This window comes from Amblyomma americanum, chromosome 2 (assembly GCF_052857255.1).
Source record: "Amblyomma americanum isolate KBUSLIRL-KWMA chromosome 2, ASM5285725v1, whole genome shotgun sequence".
Lineage (NCBI taxonomy): Eukaryota > Metazoa > Arthropoda > Arachnida > Ixodida > Ixodidae > Amblyomma > Amblyomma americanum.
Window position 1 is genome coordinate 30,356,329 of NC_135498.1, and position 20,003 is coordinate 30,376,331.

The 20,003-nt window shown below is 44.1% G+C and overlaps 2 protein-coding genes across 2 annotated transcripts in view; one reads left to right on the plus strand and one right to left on the minus strand.

The window, feature by feature from the left end:
* Positions 1-19,089, plus strand: part of LOC144120916 (ATP-dependent DNA/RNA helicase DHX36-like) — a 41,282-nt gene extending 22,193 nt beyond the window's left edge. Inside the window, exons 16-25 of the mRNA XM_077653731.1 lie at positions 5-122; positions 5,316-5,414; positions 5,978-6,151; positions 7,298-7,384; positions 7,817-7,894; positions 9,871-9,970; positions 10,031-10,112; positions 12,904-13,027; positions 17,185-17,325; positions 18,673-19,089. Coding sequence (XP_077509857.1) covers positions 5-122; positions 5,316-5,414; positions 5,978-6,151; positions 7,298-7,384; positions 7,817-7,894; positions 9,871-9,970; positions 10,031-10,112; positions 12,904-13,027; positions 17,185-17,325; positions 18,673-18,876 — 1,207 coding nt within the window. The 3' untranslated portion in view covers positions 18,877-19,089. The remainder of the gene's footprint in view (positions 1-4; positions 123-5,315; positions 5,415-5,977; positions 6,152-7,297; positions 7,385-7,816; positions 7,895-9,870; positions 9,971-10,030; positions 10,113-12,903; positions 13,028-17,184; positions 17,326-18,672) is intronic.
* LOC144120917 (ankyrin repeat and MYND domain-containing protein 2-like) lies at positions 423-3,102 on the minus strand. Its single transcript, XM_077653732.1, has 2 exons — positions 2,162-3,102; positions 423-1,692 (listed from the first exon to the last, which is right to left on the minus strand). The coding sequence occupies exons 1-2, from the start codon at positions 3,083-3,085 to the stop codon at positions 1,297-1,299; spliced, it is 1,320 nt and encodes a 439-aa protein (XP_077509858.1). The 5' UTR covers positions 3,086-3,102; the 3' UTR covers positions 423-1,296.
* Positions 19,090-20,003: the final 914 nt, after the last annotated feature.

Genomic DNA, 20,003 nt, shown 5'->3' on the forward strand with positions numbered 1-20,003 from the left:
CCAGAGTGCAACCAGGTGTTTGCTACCGCCTGTACACTTCTTGGAGGGATTCTCAGCTGGAAGCATACCAACTGCCAGAGATGCTACGGACTAGACTGGAGACTCTCATTCTTAAGATCAAGGTGAGGCCTGCTGTACCACTTGTCAAGGGGGCAGACAAACACTTGTGTGCGGTGGGGGCAGTTGTACCTCCAGGCGGTTTTCTGTAGAAAATGGCTTGGTACAGCGGCAACTGTTGCAAAAGATGTGCATTTCTGAAGCACGGCACTTTTTCCCTTTATCAGAGCGCCGCCGCTTTTCCCATTCTACTGCTGTTGAAGAGATGGCAGGTATCACTCGTGACCACTGAAGCTTCATACTTGTTTATACCACCATCGTGGGCTATGAATATAGACATGGTGTGAGCATCTCAAGCAAGTTACTCAAGCAACGCCTCAAATGTCTTTATTTAAGCAAACACTTTATCAACTGTAGTTTTAAATAACATTAACTTGCACACTAAAAACATCACTACCTCCCCATTCCCCCAGTGCATCTTAGTAAGAATGGAGATACCATTGCACATCTACACAAGACCAAGAAATATGCTAGCGGTACAGAGTGATACCATTGCACAGGCCCAGAACTTGCGCCAGCTGTGCACATGCACCAAAACTTATTGGTCTACTGGGGACTCTCTATAGACAACTAGTGCATTCCGAGAATTTGAAAATGTGTACACTGCTAGTGTCGACCTTGACAGAGTTTGCAACATGTGACTAGAAGCACTGGTCTTACCTGAATTGATCGTCCTTACATGCCTGCATATTTGTCTTGCACATCCTTAGCAGGAATTTTGCAGTGTGTGTGTGTACATTGTGCAGAATATCATGCACCATGTATAAAGACTTACTAAGCAGTGTCTTTCAACTCTGAAACATAGCGGGGCTTGGGCATAAGACCCTATTGCTGGTGGTGGCATAGAAAATACTGCTCGCAGCTAATCTGCATGTCTCTTGCATGTCTGAGCAGAGGTTAGAGCTCTGTGTAGGCATCAAAACATAATATGTGCACAGCATCTGTATGTGGAAGCTAATGCGTGCTCGGTGATTTCATCCCATTTGCTTGCTATATAGCAATTCTGAGGTGAGCACTACAGTACACAACATACAGGCTGAATATGGTGTGATTAACAAGCCTACTACAAGCAAATGCATTTCGAGGGTGCCTTCGTGGACCACACTGCATACCATGGCAAGACCACTCTTTCCACACGAGAGATGTGAAAGCATCCATGCACATGCTGTCATTGACTCCTCAAGTAGTCTTTATGGGCACAGCACTGGCACAATTGCTGGCAGGCTGGGTTTCGGCAGAGTCATTGTCAGCTGGCTCCTTTGACGATTTCTCAGTTGCCTGTTCTGTTGTGGTCGACGTCTCTTCTTCCTTTGCACGTTGCTCGCATTCCTCCTGAGCTGCCTTTTCTGCGAGGGCTTTCTGGTGTTCAGCGGCCAGGCGGGCGCAGTGGCGCTTGTGTGTGAACCAGTGCAGCTTTTGGCAGGTGGCTCCGCAGTACTGCACTGACTTGCAAGCTGAGCAGCGCTTGTCGGCCTGGGGTTCGCCACAGGTGGTGCACGAGGCCCCCTGGTCGCAGCCCTTCTGGCCACGTACAGCCTCATCGAGGATGGAGATGGCGCTGGGCTCGTTGCCAACCTGCGACGAAGTGTACAAGGGAGAGGGGACCACATTAGCACACAACACTGCCGTTCTTTGGAGCGCTGTGCCCATGCATCAGCCATTAGCAAGCACCTAATGACACGCCTTCTGCAGTGCAGTTGAGCAGTTACTTGCTTTCGCAGCGCAGCATCCCTGGTAGAATAAACTTAAGACATTTGATTGAAAGCTTGCTGCTGCTGCTTCGTGTAAGTACTTTCAGGGAATCACGGGGAAAACAAAATCTGCAGAGATTCGCAGTCAGTGTCGTGAATATCGGAAAAGATAGCAGCAACGTTGGCCAACGCTGACCAATTGAAAGCAATGTACTAAGAGTGAGCTGATAGAATCGCGAGCCTAGTTTCAGGAGCGGCCCAGAAAAAAACCACGGCGTCAAAATGGCGGTACTACAACGCTACGAGAGCAACGGCAGACGGCCTTTTGCGACGAATGCTCGGATCGCACACACCTCTACGCCGGACAGCGTGTGCACCAGCTGCTGGAGGATGGTGCACTCGTGGTAGGGGAACTCGCGCACGGACTGCCGCAGCAGTTTCTCCAGGAGCACGGGAAAGTCGTCCTCGTCGCGGCCGCGCAGCCACGTCTTGACGAGCGGCTCCAGCAGGCCCGAGGTCTTCTTGGCAGCCTTGCCCTCTGCGGAGTCGCTTCCGCCGGTCGCGGGGGCCGCGCGGTCGCGCAGGAACTTGCAGCAGGTCCTCAGGAGGAAGGCCAGGTGGTGGAACTTGAGCGCCAGCATCTCATTGGGCTCCGGGGCCTTCATCTGCTTCTCGCAGAGCAAGTTCAGCACGCGCTCCACCTTGGTCGACTGGTCGAGCAGCTCGCGCTTCTCCTGCAGGTACAGGGCGACGTACACCGGGTGGATGTTGGTGCGCACGATGAGCTGGTACAGCGGGGACACCAAAGTCGCCGGCAGCTTCGGCTCCTTGTCGAGCCCCTGCGGCCGGGCGTAGTATTCCAGCTCCTCGCGCGGCAGAAAGTTGTTGATGATGGCCACCACGTCGTGGTTGCTCACGAACGCGGCCATCTGCGCCGCTGTGCGACCCACCGAGTTGACGGCGGTGGTCGAGGCGCCGTGCTCGAGCAACAGGCTCACGACGTCTGCGCGGCCGGCCAGACCGGCGAACATGAGCGCCGTGTAGCCGGAGTCGTGGAAGCGCGAGTTGACGTCGGCGCCGCACTCGAGGAACAGCTTGCAGAGGTCGTAGTTGCCGCGGTAGGCAGCGTGCTGCAGGGGCGTCATTCCGTGCTCGTCCAGGCAGTCGATGCGCACGCGGTTAAGTAGGGTTCGGGCCTCGGACACATCGCCGGCCTGGATCGCCTTGTAGAGTTCTTTCTCGGCGTCGGAGAGTTCGCCTTTTACCGGAGGAGCCATTTTGGAATGTCGAGCGCCAGTGCTGTGGCATGTTGCAAGTTGCGCGTCCGCGCCATAAGTGTCGCCACGGTCGGAACGATTGCAGCGATCCTGGTATCTGGCAGCAAACGCGGCTGGAGTCAATGACACAACGCGTCTGCGCCGCCAGTGCCGCCGCGGGCAACGCTGCAGCGCAGTGGCAGCAGACGACAGCGACCGGCGCAAGCATAGCGAGCAAAGTTTTGAGCAATTTATGTTTTTACCGCCAACTCCCAGGCACCGCCACCGTCGCATTTCAAAATCGTCCCCATTGGCTCTACGGGAATGTCACACCCTTGCGAGCGCGCCTGCAGTGCCTGCGGCGTCTACTCGGTGGCGCTAGCGTTCTGTCATGATCATCATCATTATGCGAGCTCGCAGCGTTCGACTCGCATGTTGCTTTAGGTTCCCAAGCAAACTGTTGTTATGCATTACATTTGTATGGATAAATGTGTAAGTAAAGAAGGATCGGACCCTTGATGCTAAATAGTAGCGTTAAATGCTCAAGGGCATAGGGTTTCTAAATAATTTCCATCGGATCTCGGAGGCTATGGCGCGAACTGCGAAGTTTTCGGAAAAGCATTCATCGAGCGCCGTTTGTTTCGAAGCGGTTTGTCGTAGCAAGACTGAAGGGGAACAGTCTGTCATAAAGAGGTGTTATTTCGACGCTTGTCTGAAATTCTTCGATTAGGCAAGCACGTTGCCATAAGAAAACGACGCCATTTCTTCCCAATGTACACACGGGCATTAAAGGGGCTGTGAAAGGGAGTCTCAACAAAGATGCGATGTGCCTAGGATGCTAAATGATGCCTCTTCACAAATAGCCTCCAGCAAGTATTTTTAGATGCGTTTTGTGTAATCTGGGTTATCTGTAGTCAAAGTTTGAATTTCCGCGTGTTCGCGCTCTTTCCTCTCCTCTCGTCACTTTTTGCACGTTGAAATGTTGGCGCTCCTCCGCCGGCTGCCGACGCGCGCGAACCACTGCTAGCAGTCCGCTGCTAACGTAATGAACGCTACATGACGTAACGAGCGTGGATGCTGACGTAACGAGCGCGGATTCGGGCGAAAGCCCAGCACCGCAGGTCGCCACTAGGCGCGGAAGCGTGAATTTTAAAAATTGTATTGCAAATTAACGCCTCGCTTTTGAGGTCTTTTACGCGGCGTGAACGCTCGTTGGCTTGTACTCTACATAATGCGAGCATTTTATAGACAACCTCAAACACCCTTTTCAGGGACCCTTTAACATACTGTAAGCAATGGCCAGCTTCATTGGTGTAAATTTTGTCTGCAATTACAGAGAAGGATAATTGGGATAAGTTCTTGGCTGTTTCGTACCAGAAAACATCTGTGATTGTGGTGGGTAGCCGGAGAGTTCAACAGCTGCTTCAAGACTTGAGCTTAACTTTGTTTTGACTGAAGGCACTTCTCAGTTTATGATATAAATTATCATTCCAATGAAAGCCTGATCGGCGGTACATTTTTTGGGAACAAAGTGCCATAAGCTCAGTGATCACTATAGAAACGCTTGTATGTAGACAGGAAACCTGCTCAGATGAGAGAGAGACATTTTAATGATTACAGGAGAGTTGTGCCTGGTAGTTAACCTGGCATGCTATTCCAGATGAGGGTGAAGGAAGAGGGCGAAGAGGAAAAGTAAAGGGGAAAAAAAGCTGAAAGGCGAAATCAAGTATACACAATACTCTTGCACTCACAGGATCTTCAGAGGGTGTCCATCAAACCCGTATCCCTAAGAGAAGTTAGTAGGGATTTTGTCCCGTGTGCAGCCAAAGCCGCATCACACCAGGGTCCAAGGGCATGCTTCAGGCATAGGGCGCCATGCTGGCGGAGTCCTAAACTACTTGGCAATGCCTCGCAAGTGTGTAGTAGTTCTATACGAGGTCTACACATATTGACTATGGAGGAATAAGGGACATAGTTAAGTGATGTAAAGCTTATAAAGTTTTACCTATGTCTTTTCTTGTTTATCTTCTACACATTTGGGTGTAGAATAAAGGTCCTTTAGAGAATATCCAGGCTTTTCTATTGCTTTATTTTTTTATTCAATCTTCACATGACTCGGAAACGTAAGCACAGGTGCAGAATCACACTTGTATTTTCATTATTTTTAATAATTTAGGTGCTCTGTTTGTGTAATACCAGAGAAAAGTACAGTGATGATTGAAGTTCCGCTTGCCTTTTCATTATTTTCCAGATATTGAAGCTGGGCAGTGCCGAAGCTTTTCTCCAAAAGGCAATTAACCCACCATCTTCAGAGGCCTTGCATCTTTCTCTCCAGTTTTTAATTTCCCTGGCAAGTACAAATGCTTGCTTGTCTTAAGTTTTTTTTTTTTTTTGTTGTGATGGTAGCAACTCATAAAGTTAGGTCAGCCAGTATAAATAATGTTTTGGTTTGGTTAAATGTGAGGAAACCAAATGGTAAGGTTAGTACTAATTCTTTAGCAAGTGCACAGCACTGGGAAAAGAGCTAGAAACTCAGAAAAATTTTGAAGAAACAATGAAAGTGTTGCAGCATTGCAAGGAGTCCGTTAACAGATGTGGACTGACACATATTGCGCAGGAAGCTATTGCAGATTTACCATCACAATGTTTGCAGTGTTTTCTTTGGAATTCTGTCCTCTGTGTTTAGTTATTGCTTTCTCAAGGAAAATAGCATTCAGCACCTCGCCTACAAAAACAGGTTCCCTAACAGATCCTGTGGTAAGCAGCAATGCCTGCTTGTGGGCTGTGTCTGACATGCGTGCCACACTGAATAAAGTGCAACAAGAGAAAATTGTTAATTTTGTCAGTACAAAGTACCATGTGTTTGCGGCCATTGAGTGCACGCATCACTGATGACTGATGTCTCCTTTCCAGAAAGCTCTGAATGAGGATGAGACCCTAACACCCTTGGGCTACCACCTGGCCAGGCTTCCCTTGGAACCCCAAACGGGCAAGATGTTAATAATGGCATCCATCTTCTCCTGCCTTGACCCCATCCTCACAGTGGCTGCAAGTTTGAGCTTCAAGGATGCCTTCATGGTGCCACTAGTCAGTTCAAGTTCCTGCTTACTGACTTGCCATCTAACAGGAAAATGTAAACTGAGAAAGACATTGCTTGACCTATCAGCACACTCATTTAACTGACATAAAATTTCCATCTTTCTGAAGAAGTGCTGTTGCATGCATTCTTAGGAAGTCGATTTTATGTTAAGAATTGTTCCTACTTACTGTGTTACCGCCTTTTGTTACTGCCTTTTGATAGGGTCCAGTGTGGGTGAGAGCTCACTGGAGGAATTGAATATACTCTTCAATTCTTAAAGTAGCTTGAGCAAATCGAGCACTGTGCAGAAACTCTCTTGCAAACTTGTAGAGAGTAGGAGTTATTAGACAGCAAGGGAATCTAATAATGTCTGCTTGAAAGTACGTGAACTATTAGTAATTTCTTAGGGTCATTATAATATCATATTTACTTGCATATATCTTTTTCATTGAGACTTAATTTTTTTTTTAACCGCACGTAAAAAATATTAGCCGATGATTACACTTCTCCGTAATTGCAATTCTTGAGCGCAGCTGCTGTGGTACTGAAACTGTAGGCGACTGCATATGGAACGCACAGGGCCGAATCGTGGCGGCGCACAGCGTTCCGCCGCCGATGAGCTTTGCCTTGGGCGAACGACCAGCTCACTACTCTTCTCTACTCTTCATGCGTCTGCCATTCCCTTCTTCTCTGTTTTTCTCCTTGTGCTTTCTTCGCTATCGCCATCTTTCCTCCTTCGCTGCACTCCGCGCTCGGTTACGCCGAGGCAGACACCGAGGCACGACGCTCAAGGCAGTAACAGTCGCCTAAGGGCTGCGCTCTAAACCATGCACCTAATCTTCCGGACAATGGACAGGTGAAAAGGCACGGAGCCCTTGGGGCCTATGCATTTTTGTCACCTTGCCACATGTTGTAGCGCTTCATTCAGTTCAGCAGTATTTGGAGTTCTTTTGGTGCTAACTTAATCAGCGTGCTAAATGTATTGTCATTTGTCCTTGGTGATGGGCTAATGACAAACTGCAGAACACAACTTGGAAAGGGTTCCTACAAGGCTGAGATGTGTACTGTATGAGGTATAGAACATTATCTCTTATTAGTATCACTGCCACGTTTACTTTTTTTTATGTTTTCTTTTCCCCCATCATCTTTTCCAGGGAAAAGAGAGGCTGGTAGATGAAGTGAAGAAGAAATTTGCAGGAGACACCAAGAGTGACCACATGATGCTGGCCAATGTTTTTGCGGTAAGGGTTTCACAATGCTTCAGTAGCAGTGTACTTTCCCATGCATGAGTATTCTCGTGTGTAAGACAATACAACACAGTACAATACAATGCAATTTATTCACAACTTTGTCATACACAGAGGTCTGCTGGCCAGCCTAAGCACATAGAGCTTGTTGGCTGACCTGGCAGTTGGTTGCTACATCATCAGTTAAACTGCAATGTTACACAAAGCAGCGACCAGATATCAGGATTCTGTCCTGCTTGAAAAGGAAAAAAAATCGGATCAAGAAAGAAAAGGTAAAGTATATTTGATGACCACATAAAAGAAGGCCAGACACATTAGAAATACAAACACAAAAAAAACTTTTTAACAATAACCATAGTCCTTGAAACGTTGATCATTAGGCTGTGAGCATGTGTATTCTTTTTTCTTTTCTTTCTTTCTCTACAGGAATGGGAGGATGCAGTGGAAATGCACCAGGGCAATGAATTCTGCTACGAAAACTTCCTCTCAAGGAACACACTGAATGTAAATACATGTTTTTCATATGTAGTCTAATGAAAGCTCTAATTTTAATCCACTTGCTACTGCGCTCGTACTCAGGACCAGCCTTACTTTTCCAGCTGTAGCTTTTTTTTAAGAGACCTGCTATGGTACCTGGCATCTGTAGAGTCGTGCCCCATTAATATGACCCCCATTGACAGTTTGAATATGCACAGTTTGAATTATAGACAATTTTGCTGAGAATCAAACTTTCTCAATGAGTTTACACCTTTCTAATATGGAAACTTTCTCATGAACAGGTGAAAAGGCACGGAGCCCTTGGGGCCTATGCATTTTTGTTGTCGTGTTAATATTGACAGGGATGCGAATAAAATCTAAAGTGCACCAACCGGGTATTGCCTTCCGTGTAGTATTTTCAGTTCATGACGCCAGCAAAGAGGATTGCGAAAGTGCAATTGCCTGAGTGTGCTGTTAACCTTTTTTTGTCTATGGATTCATGCTTTACAGTGCCAAGTCGCCTGGTTAGCCCTCTTTGCCATTTGTTGTATTGCTTGAACGGCTGTGAATAAAACCTTCTGCAGCTTGCGCTACTTTGAAAACCACATTCAGCAGCAGTCAGCTGACTGAATACAGATGTGTAATAATGTATCGTTGGATGTGAACAGCTGTAGCAGGGGATGCATAACCACGTCTTAAGATGCCATCACATGTCTCATGGACCACTACTGCACCAAACTATTTTAAAGATCATGGCAAATGATTATGCAATTCTGGTTCCCAAGGTTCTGCTTGATTTGCAATTTTATTGCTCACCACTATGCATAGAAGCAGGCTTTAATCTTGAATGTTTTTCTGAGCGTTTTATTTATTTTTCTGGGAAATTTGTTATAAGTACAGAGCTCACTTTATGGACAGTTTTTTGCGAGAACCTAAGTGCCTATATATTACCAAGGCATGAAGGCATTCGGATGATGAGCCCAAGACCATTGGCTTAAATAGTGGCTGTGGCAGCTCTCTTTCAATGAAAGTGAGATGCAAAGGAGGCCTTATTCTCAGATTTCAGTGAATGCTAAAGAACACCAGGGCCCGCTTGCATGAAGCTAATAAGACTTTCTAGTTCCCAGTGTAATCTTGTTGGCCATCTAAAAAAAACTGGTTTTGAGGAAAGGAAATGCGGCAGTAACTGTCTTGCATATCTCGGTGGACACTCAAACTGCTGTAAGGGAAGGGATAAAGGAGGGAGTGAAAGGAGAAAGGAAGAAAGAGGTACCCTTTGACCACCTGGGTATCTTTAATGTGCACTGACATGGCATAGCACAGGGGCACCTTTTGTTTTTCGCCTCCGTCAAAATGTGGCTGCTGGCTGCCATGGGGTTCCAACCCAGGTCCAGGTACTCTGGCTCAGTAGAGGAGGGCTGTAACCACTGAGCCACCACAGGCTTTAACCACTGAGCTACCACACTAAACCCTCTCTTTGTTTTGAGGAAAGGAAAGGTGCATAACTGGTTCATCTTGTCGGTGGACACCTCCACTTCGCTGTGAGCTGTGAGAAAAAAAAAACTGACAAAAAACACAGGACAGCAGATTAAAAGCTTCAGTTTTCAGCTAGCCTTTGTGTTTTTTTTTTGTCACTGTGTGGTTCAGGTGGTGGTGGCTGGTGACAAACTGAGCAATTATGCCCTTTTTTTTTTTCCTCAAAACCAGGAGAGGGTCTGGACCGCGAATAAGATTAGACTGGGAACTACTTATTTGCTTTGTGCAAGTGGGCCCAGGTGTTCGAAATTGATCTGGCGTCCTACACTATGACATCCTTCATGAGCTGCATTGTTGTGCTGGCGTGTAAAAATATATCAGTCAGTCACTTTTGGGAAAGCAGATGTGTGTAGGACTTAGTGCGCAGATTGCGAGCAACTCAAAATTAGTTTCTTTGAGTGCATCTACTATTTCTTTTTTTGTGTGCTTGAGTTGTCACAGACTAATCGGAAGGAATCTTTTTCCAGATGCTTGCTAACATGAGGCAGCAGTTCGCCCAGTACCTGGAGGACCTGAACTTTACAGATACACAGAACATCAAGGCCGAAAAGCTAAATCGCAACTCAGGTTTGATAATTGATAATAAATGGGATATCAGCAGAAACTGAGAATTTTGCTCTTGTGCAGGTAACCAGAGAGTTCTGCAGGCTGTCATCTGCGCCGGTCTTTACCCAAATGTGGCCAAGGGTCACTTTACAAGAACTACTAGGTAGCCTAACTTCTTTGCCTTTTTTTTTTCCTCTAATTCTTTTTCCTTCCTTAATGAAACCGACTTGCCTGCTGATTGGAAGGTAGCGCGTGTCGTGCCCATACATAAGAGTGGTATGCGAAACTCCGTTCAGAACTACAGACCCGTTTCCTTAACCAGCATAACCTGTAAAATTATGGAGCATGTAATATATAGTTGCGTTATGGCCCATCTCACCAAACACAATCTCTTATGCACTAGTCAACATGGTTTCAGGCGTGGATTTTCCTGCAATACGCAGCTGGTGGAGTTCGTTCATGATTTGGCATCGGCAATCGATAAGCAACAAATTGTGGACTGCGTTTTCTTGGATTTCCGCAAGGCATTTGATGTTGTCGCGCACAGTCTTCTTCTCTCCAAATTGAAAGCGTATAACCTGGATTGTAAAATAATTGCGTGGATTGCAGAATATCTGTCGTTACGAAGGCAGGCTGTTGTTCTGAACGGTATTTCTTCACAGTATGCACCAGTTACGTCGGGAGTTCCCCAAGGCTCAGTATTGGGACCACTTTTGTTTTTGCTGTATATTAATGATATTTCAGTTGGCATACAGTCTTCATTCAGGATGTTTGCCGATGATTGTGTTGTTTACAGAATAGTAAATTCTACTTCTGATTCACAAATCCTGCAAACTGATTTAGATACTGTGGCAGACTGGTGTGTACGTTGGGACATGTCCTTAAATATAAACAAAACTGTTCACGTCACCTTCACAAGAAAACGTGCTAATCATCCGTATAGGTATAGAATTAATGATCTTACTCTCAACATAAGCAAGTCATTTAAATATCTAGGCGTCTTTTTTACATCGGACTTACGATGGAATAAGCACATTAATTATATTGCGAATAAGGCAGCGTCACGTTTGGGTTTTCTACGGCGGAATTTTAGCCATTTACCAAGTAACTTAAAAACACAGCTGTATTTCAGTTACGTACGCTCCATACTTGAATATGGATGTGTTTGCTGGGACCCACACACATCTGAGTGTGTAGGAAAATTAGAGAAAATTCAGAATAGGGCAGTTAGATTTGTTCTTGGTAATTATAATTGGCAAGTTAGTATGACGGAAAGCAAACGAAAACTTAACTGGCAAGAGTTGAAGGACCGTAGAAGGTACATCAGATTGAAATTTTTCCATGAGATTTATTATTCAAAAACTGGCATAAACCGCGAACAATATATCCAGGCACCTCATTATATATCAAAGCGACTAGACCACTGTTTGAAGGTCAGAGAATTTTCTTGCAAGGGTGACGTCTTGCGTTATTCTTTTTTTGTTAGAACTGTTCGGGACTGGAACAGTTTGCCATCGAGCATTGTATGTATTACATCTAACGAAGCATTTTTCCATGCACTGCAATAATTGCTTTATACCTATAAATGAAGTCTGTACCCCCCTGCTGTAATGCCCTCCGGGGCGATGCAGGTAACTAATAAATAAATAAAATAAATAAAAAAATAAATAAATTTGAGAGAGAAAGAGACTCGTTATTGAAAAGCAGAGATTTTATCTGGCATGAAAAATTTGCTGACACGCTACTCTGCATGGGGAAGGGAATTGTGGATAGAAAGACGGAATAACAGAGGCGCATGAAATTCTAAAATAAACATGCAAAAAAAGTCAAAATAAATACAGAGAAAAGAAAAAATAATGGGCATTGAATTTTGGCTGAGATGCATCAGGGAATAATGCTACAAGATATTAAATGGTGATGTGCAATGTCCTACAAAGGGGATGACAAAGTTTAGTGCATGAGGATTGCATTATGATGAGATTTATGAAAATATTAGTCTGTCGAGTAGACCATCGTCGTCTAAATATACAAATAAAAAGTTGATTGCATGTCTCTGCTGCGTAAAACGCTTAAAGGCATATGGGTGAGCAGCTCCATCAAGTGTTCATAATACGCACTCTCATCGGCATACTCTGAGCATTGAAACAGAATATGTTGTACTCTTTCTATTGAGTCGCAGTTAGGACTGTTCACTTGTCTGAAACAATGCCGCAAACTGTTTGTAAATGCGGCATTCAAACGGAGACGGCATTGATAGCTATACTATATTTCTGCCATTAAGATTTTGGCTTGTGCTGACATTTTTAAGAGTTCCTAGTAGACCCTTGCAAAAGCTTTTTGTGTGTTTTATTTCTCGTCAGGTAACCTGTGGTAGTGGCTGCTGCTCTATTATCTTTGCAAGTTCACATTTTATTTGATAAGCAGGCCGTGCTGCACTCTTTGGTGCTTGAGAAAGACATCAAATTCATATTTCATGTCTTGTGGTATAATTTGATTTCACACCTCTCATAGGTGAGACAAAGTAGCTTTGAGCCATTTTCTGCTAATTATACTGACTGTAAGGCAGCAAGCCTCATCAGCAGTATGTGTAGTTATCATAACCTCCACGCTGCCATGGCGGCTCAGTGGCTATGACGCTCATCTGCTGACCCGAAAGACGGGGGTTCGATCCTGGCTGCAGTGGTCGAATTTCGATGAAGGTGAAATTTTAGAGGCCCGTGTACTATGCGATGTCAGTGCACATTAAAGAACCCCAGGTGGTCTAAATTTCTGGAGACGTTCATTACGGCGTCCCTCATAGCCCGAGTCGCTTTGTCACTTTGAACTCCCATAAACCATTGTCATAATGCCCTGCAGCTGTTAGGATTTGTGACAAAAACTGTTTGCACTAACACTCTCTGCATTGTGGGTATTTGAAGCTTGATTGTTTTTGTTGTTGTTTTTTTCTTTTGCAGGCTTGTGAGGTGCTCTACAAAGACTGACAAAAGGGCTGACTTGCATCCGAAGTCTGTGAATACCTTTGGGTCAAACTTTGACACCCAGTGGTTTGCCTATTACACAAAAATTCGGTCTACAAAGGTAAGGACTTCATAGTGTTGCTCTACTACTCTGTCCCTAGTGTTAGTAGATTTCTGAAAAAAAGTATTTTGTATATGTCGTTTATCGTGTACATACACTTTGCAGAAAACTTGCATGTTGATGTACCTGTAGGGTTTATTCGAATTTCTTTTGCTATACACGAACGCACTAATTTGCCTTCATTTCATTCAGAAGTTTGGACAAATCGCACTGCTGGCATGCTCCCAGCCAACCCCTATGGTAGCCTATGGCATTAGGTGCCTTAATTCGGACGGTGCTGAGCTTGCACCAGTTAATTCATATATCTCTCCTGAAGCCTGAATTTCATGATGCATTGTTGCCTGCTCCTGTGTGATGTGCATGCAATGGGAGGTATGATGGCAATTGAAGGGCTGCTGTTGCTTGACAGGAAAATAGTTTGGTCACATAGTTTCAGTTCCGCTTTTTGGAGTGTTGTGCCTGCTCACTGCATCGGCAGCCATCAGTCTCAGGTCAGCCAACCACCTGAGCCTGCAGGTCCTTTCAGATGCTGACTGACACTTCGCTGGTCCTTTTCTTAAATGCCGTATTGCCATTCCACATGGATGCACACGTTTCCCTCACTTCTGTCTTCACAACGCTTCCAGTCTTCCAATGTGCTGAAACTGCTGAAAGCCGCCACGGTGGCTGAGTGGTTATGGCACTCAGCTGCTGGCCCGAAAGACGCGGGTTCGATGTCGAATTTCTATGGAGGCGAAATTCTAGAGGCCCGTGTACTGTGCGATGTCAGTGCACGTTAAAGATCCCCAGTTGGTCGAAATTTCCTGAGCCCCTCACTACGGCGCCTCTCATAGCCTGAGTCGTTTTAGGACGTTAAACCCTCATAAACCATAAACTGAAACTGCACGCTAGTCACGTGCTCTTTGCTATTTGTGCCATGAAGCCTTCTTGCATCCACACTACTAAAGCGTCCCACTGTGAAGGAGCCATTATGGAGCAGTTCTGCTTCGACACTCCTGGTAGTTCGCATAGAGTAAACATTTCATTTGAGGGGACTGCGAAAAACCTTTGTTGTCTTGCAGTTCTTATCTCAAAGACAGCCTGTTTTTTCACCGAATAAATTTTCTGTGGTGTGATGAACGGTTTCCGGCAGTTTTTTTTTTTAGTGGTAAGGTTGGGGGGGGCTTTCAGTGATTCGTCATTCAGATAATTTGGTTGTTTTTTCCACCCTCTTAAAATCTGAATCAATGGTGTTTTGCTGTACATGAATTCTAGTAATTTCTAGTCATTCTGCAGGTTTTAATGTTAAGCATGTATTGATGTCTAAATACAGTTGAACATTGACATAGCAGCCCTAAATTTTGCCATATTCACGATGTAACAATTGTTTCGTTTTTCAGACATGGTTTTGTTTAAAAGACTGCATTCATTTTGCTTATTGATATTTGCGATGTAAAGTGAGGAAAGGTGCATCAATGCTGAGATTTGACGACTTTCTTGCACATATGCACATATTTAGATCTGTCATATCACAAGCAGAAGAGAAGTCAAACATTGGCTTATAAGCTGACTTTGTCATTTGCATTTGTCCTTTCATGTAGAACTTCCCAGTGTGAAAAAAGCAGATGCTTCATGACAGTTAGGTGGAATGGTCAGCAGTGCCACCTGTTGCGCTGGAAGCTTAAAGAAAATCGCAGGTGTATCATTACGGTAGGGAAAGGAAGCTGTGTGATGTAAAGAAGGGGTAGTCGGCATGGCAACGTATATAACATGGAGTACTGATGCAGTCTATTAGAGTGGCTGAGTCGATATGAAGTAAAGGTAGATTAAATGAGGGATGTTGCTACACAAAGCATTGTTGTACTATTTGAATGTGCCTGATGCAACTGTTCCTTGCTGTATGACCTTTGATACTTTAGAATGGGAAGAGTCTTTTGTTGGCGTGCCACTTTTATAACAGTTGCTTGTTCATTTATTTTAGGAACTGTGACATTTACACAATTGCATAGGAACGGAAACCAGACGCAGTGGCTGCAAAATTTTCTATCGCTTACGTGCAGAATTATACTACTAGGTATTTTGTGTCGCAACTTAGCATTTGGTTTTTTCAATGCTGCATGCATTGCAATCAACTTTGGTCTATTGGACGCAAAAGAAAATTAGAATTTTAACAGAAACAAGTGTGGGCAGCTTTACTTCATTTCAGGGGCAGTAGATGGTGGAAGGCATGGTCCTATTTGGACCATGCATTTCTTGGACTTTTTTCGTTCCAAAAATGCAGGGTTCAGCATGGTTTTCCTATGTAAAATTTCTGCCCTGGCAGGGGTCGACAGAGCAATAAGTGTGCTCCTGCTTCATTTATTCATTGCTCCTGCACCGATATAATTGCATCTGGCAATTCGGCTGGCCAGTGCTTTTTGTGATCCCAGGGATTAATCTTTGAATTCTGTATTGAAACCTCAATGCATGCATTGATACAGTAAAAGCTTGTTATTGAACTCCAGTTAGTTTGGAAACCCGGATAATTCGAACTGCTGGCCTGATCCCAGCCAACGCAGATACAAGTCTACGGCGTCGGACGCTCGCTAATTCGGACGGCACGGGTCTCGCACTGGTTAATTCAAGTGTGCTTCCGAAAAAAGGCCGCGTCCAGGTATGACCAGTGTGGCAAGAGATCGTCAAAATAGCTTTACTGAAAACTTGAATTCCATGCTTCATAGTCGTTTGCACGTCTCTGATGTGCGCGCGATGGCAGGCACGATGCCAAACAGGCGGCCCCGGGTCTGCAAACACTGGCTGCTTAGTTTCGGTTTAGATTTCTGGGCTTTGCACCAGCCCGCAGTGATGGCAGCTGGACCAGCCAGAATCGGCCAGCCAGCCTAACTCAGCTGAGCACAGTTTCGGATGCTGATTGGCACATCGCTGGTGTTTTTGAACTAACGAGCTCTTACTGTATGCGCTAGAACACCGGTCATATGGTAAACTCGAATAGCTCGGATGTAGTAACGTGAAACTGCTGTCTTATTTTGCCTTCCATTGACGAGTAATAATTTTTTAATTCATAGTAAAGACATCTTTAATAAAGAAATAGCTGTAGTGAAGAGTTCCTGTCTATGGCGACTTACTTCATGCAGAACGACGTCACGGCACGCGGCATTCTAGGACATCTCAGAGCCACGGACAGGTAATGACGTAATTCCAAGGCCAGCAGTCGGAGGCAAATGGATATCAAACTTGGGCAATAAACCGGCGCTTTTTTTAGATGGCTTCAACATGTGGCTTTTGAGCTGCGAGAGATGGCCAACTTTTCGAAGACCAGGGCCATAGGGCAAAGCGCGTGGTGTGCGCAGAAAATAAAAAAAGTAAAGCTGGCTACGAACGTAGAAAGAAGGTAACACAGGCCATTGAGAAAGGAGGGTAAATGAAAGTACAATTAGGAGTAGGGAAAGAAAGGGCGAACGTTCGCAGCACTGGGCAGTGCGAAGCAGCAGCGGCAGGAAACGAAGGCGCGGCGCACTGCGTGTGTGGTTTTGCAGTGCTCGATTGTGTCGTACGCGTTTCTCATCTGTTGTCTCTTATATGACACAGAAGTTGCGGAAGGTGACGCCGTGCTCATGCAAAGCTTTGGTTTTCATACGGAATCAAACTTCCTCCTGTTATATTTGTGGCTGTGTTATATACGTGCAAATGCGGTACTTCGACAGGCATTGTATGAAATCGAAAACATAACATAAAATGCGATGACCGAAAATAAATCATTAGCACATAATTGGATGATAAGAATAGGATGGAAGGTATTTCTAAACGTTTCTTTTCTAAATCTGATCTGAGTAAGTACCCAAATTACCAGACAGCAGCCATTCTCAAAGCCATGCCATAACCTACAACTGATGTAGTAAAGACATTGATATAGTAAAGATTTTTACTGGTGCAAGGGACTATACTATAGAACGGTTCTACTGTATCCTTGCAGTTTAGGATACTGCAATACAATATTGAGTACAAACAGCCTGTCAGGTGTGAAAAATTTGTATGGCATTTGAGGCTTTTGATGCTTATTTCCTGTTCCATGATTCAGTGCATCATTTGGCACTACAGGAGACTCGAAGTCAGGAAGGTATCAAAAACCAGAAACGTCAGATGGAATTACTGCTGCTATTTTTTTCTCTCTTCTGCAGACATTCCTGCATGACGTCACCCCCGTCTACCCTATTGCCCTGCTGCTGTTTGGCGGCTTTTTCAGGCATAGTGGAGACACCATCACACTTGACAACTGGATCACCTTCCACTGTGATGACAATCTGGCAGAACTCATTCAGGTGTGTTCTAAGCTTTAGGGGCATTCGCTTTGTAATATTGGTTTGTTACATTATTGACAAGGCTATCTGTGTAGACAGTTACATGACATTTGCAGGCAATGGACAGTAAGTTTGTTTGTGTGCAGTATTTCACTTTTCTTATGGATTAAGATAATGTTAGCATTTGTCCAATATTCCGGTGCTCTCGAGGTCATGAGGCAATGCATATATATGGTGGGCAGTAGTTCTAAAACAATTTCCCTACCATCCTTCAACATTTCTGCAGTAACCTGATACTTACCAGCTGCTTTCCCCCTTTGCTCTGCTTGTAAGGGATTCTTTACTCCTTCCATCGTTACAGGGGCAATGCCCAATTTATCTGCACTTCTGCTTTTCTCATTATTGTCCTGATTACTTCAACTACTCCATAGATTTGCGTAGAACTCCTCGGCTACATTAGCTATCTTATCCATAACGGTAAATACATTGCCCTGATTTTTTCTTAGCGCATACATCTGATCTTTGTCTATGCCTAGTTCCTCTTGACCGCTTTCTGGCTACCTTCGTTCTTTAGGGTATTTCCGCTTCTCTGGATCTTATACCTACATCCTCATGTCTGTTACCTTAATCTTATTCATTAACTTTGATAGCTCAACCAGTCCTGTTCATTATGTTTGGTTAGATGCTTTCATGCTTGGCATTTCTTTATCAGATCGAGGTTATCATTTCTTAATCAGATTGAGGTTATCAGTCTTTGCTTGGACACCAAGGTCATCTTCTTTAAAGTGATAATTTGTCTAAATGATGATCTGGGTGTTCTTCTCAGACAGCCATGACTTGCAGGAAGTGAACAGCAGAACTGGTGTGAAATTAAAGAGGAAAATGGTGTTTGAATGAACATAGCAATCTTGAAATCCATAACCTGTGCATGGCTTGCTTGCTATTACTTATGGGGCTATGCTATATTTTCTTGTCCTTGATATGATGCCAGGCAGTATTTTTTCTGATGTCACCATGCCAGCTAGTCTTATTATAGTCACTTCTATTTTAATGGCATTGCCTTAGTCCAGGTCTCACATAAGGACTTGAACAAGCAGTTCGCAAAAATAAATAGTACAGTATCAGGCTGGCTAGCTTTGTCAGAGGGTATTCACATTTAATATTTTAATCTCAGGGAAAGGTGTACCGTTGTTTTTTTGTACTGCACTAGCATTTCAGCCCTTTACTTTCTATTGCTACTGAATATTTTTTACGCTAAACATGTACACCTTATGCTTTCTAATGTTTAATGCTGCCAAGTTTCACTATGACATTCCTTACTGGCTTTTTGACTTTTTCTTCCATTTTTTTCCTTCGTTAAATACGCAGGATTTGAGACAAGAGTTTGACCGCATCCTCGAAAAGAAGATTGCTGCCCCTGGTCTTAAGGCAGGGACCATATCTGAAAGCCAACAAGAATTGCTTGCTACCATCATCAAGGTCTTGACAGACGAGACCGCTTTTGTGCCTGAGATGCCAGACGATAATTTCAATGATGATAGTGACAGCTTTCAAGTAATGGACGAAGCTTAGGAAGACCTTTTGAACAGTCTAGCACATTGGACTACTCTGTTGAGAAGGAAAGGAAAATTGGGCATATTGAATATGCTTTGTGCATAAATTTCATGTAACCACATTTCCTAATCTACTAATTCTTTGCTTTTCTATTTTAAGTTTTCTGCCAATCTCATGGGCAGTTTTTGCTACAAAGTTATATAAAATTTTTCGTTTTGTACAGGTTTTCAATTTTTCGGATTTCATTGCTTGCTGATTTTATACTTGCTACGTTCTTCTTGGACATTTTTCTACTTTTGTTTACTCAAGGTCAATACTGACATGTTGTAGCTTATTTTTATTGCAGTATGTATAGTAGTACTCTTTTTTGCATACAAAAATAATTTTTATAGTCTTATCAGGTATAGCATTCTGTAATAGTATTTGTATATCCATTTTTACATGGTTTTGTTTATATGCACTTCACACATTTAAAAATGTAAATACAGTGGGAGATCAATGCACGCCAAAACTATTTATAAAATACTAAGTACATGTTCTTCAGCAAATTATTTTGTACTTTTTCTCACAATTGTCGACAATTATGCACTTATTATAGTATATAGTCACCGATACCACTGTTGGCTTCAGTCATGTATGTCTTAACGGGCCCCTCTTTCAGGGTTTTGGTGACTGTTGGAGTTGAGTTTCCCCTCTTCAGACTGCGCCAGTTGCAATCCCCTTCAGGTGGCGATGAGAGGAAACACCTTGTTGATGATAAAATCGGGGTTTCCTGATGACCTGGTGGTTCTAACTCACAAACAGTTACATTACTCGAGGAAAGGAGAAGGTGAACTATTTATTTCCAACATAAAGAAAACTAGAAGAAACAAGCAGGAGGGGGAAAGCTATTTACAACTTGACTAAACCATTGATCAGACGAATTCAGCCCTGGTTCAACCCAGAGCGCTTACATTTAGGCCTTCTGTCTCCGCCCTTAGCGGGGACAGCAACCAATAAGATTACAAGCGACCCACCTCACCAATCAGTGGTTAAGGAAAGAAAAATAAGGTTTCCGCCAACTAATCACAGTTGGGAAAAGAGTACTGATTAAATATTTGGGAGAGGAGAGGTCGCAATCAAACACAAACAGCACAAACAAACCA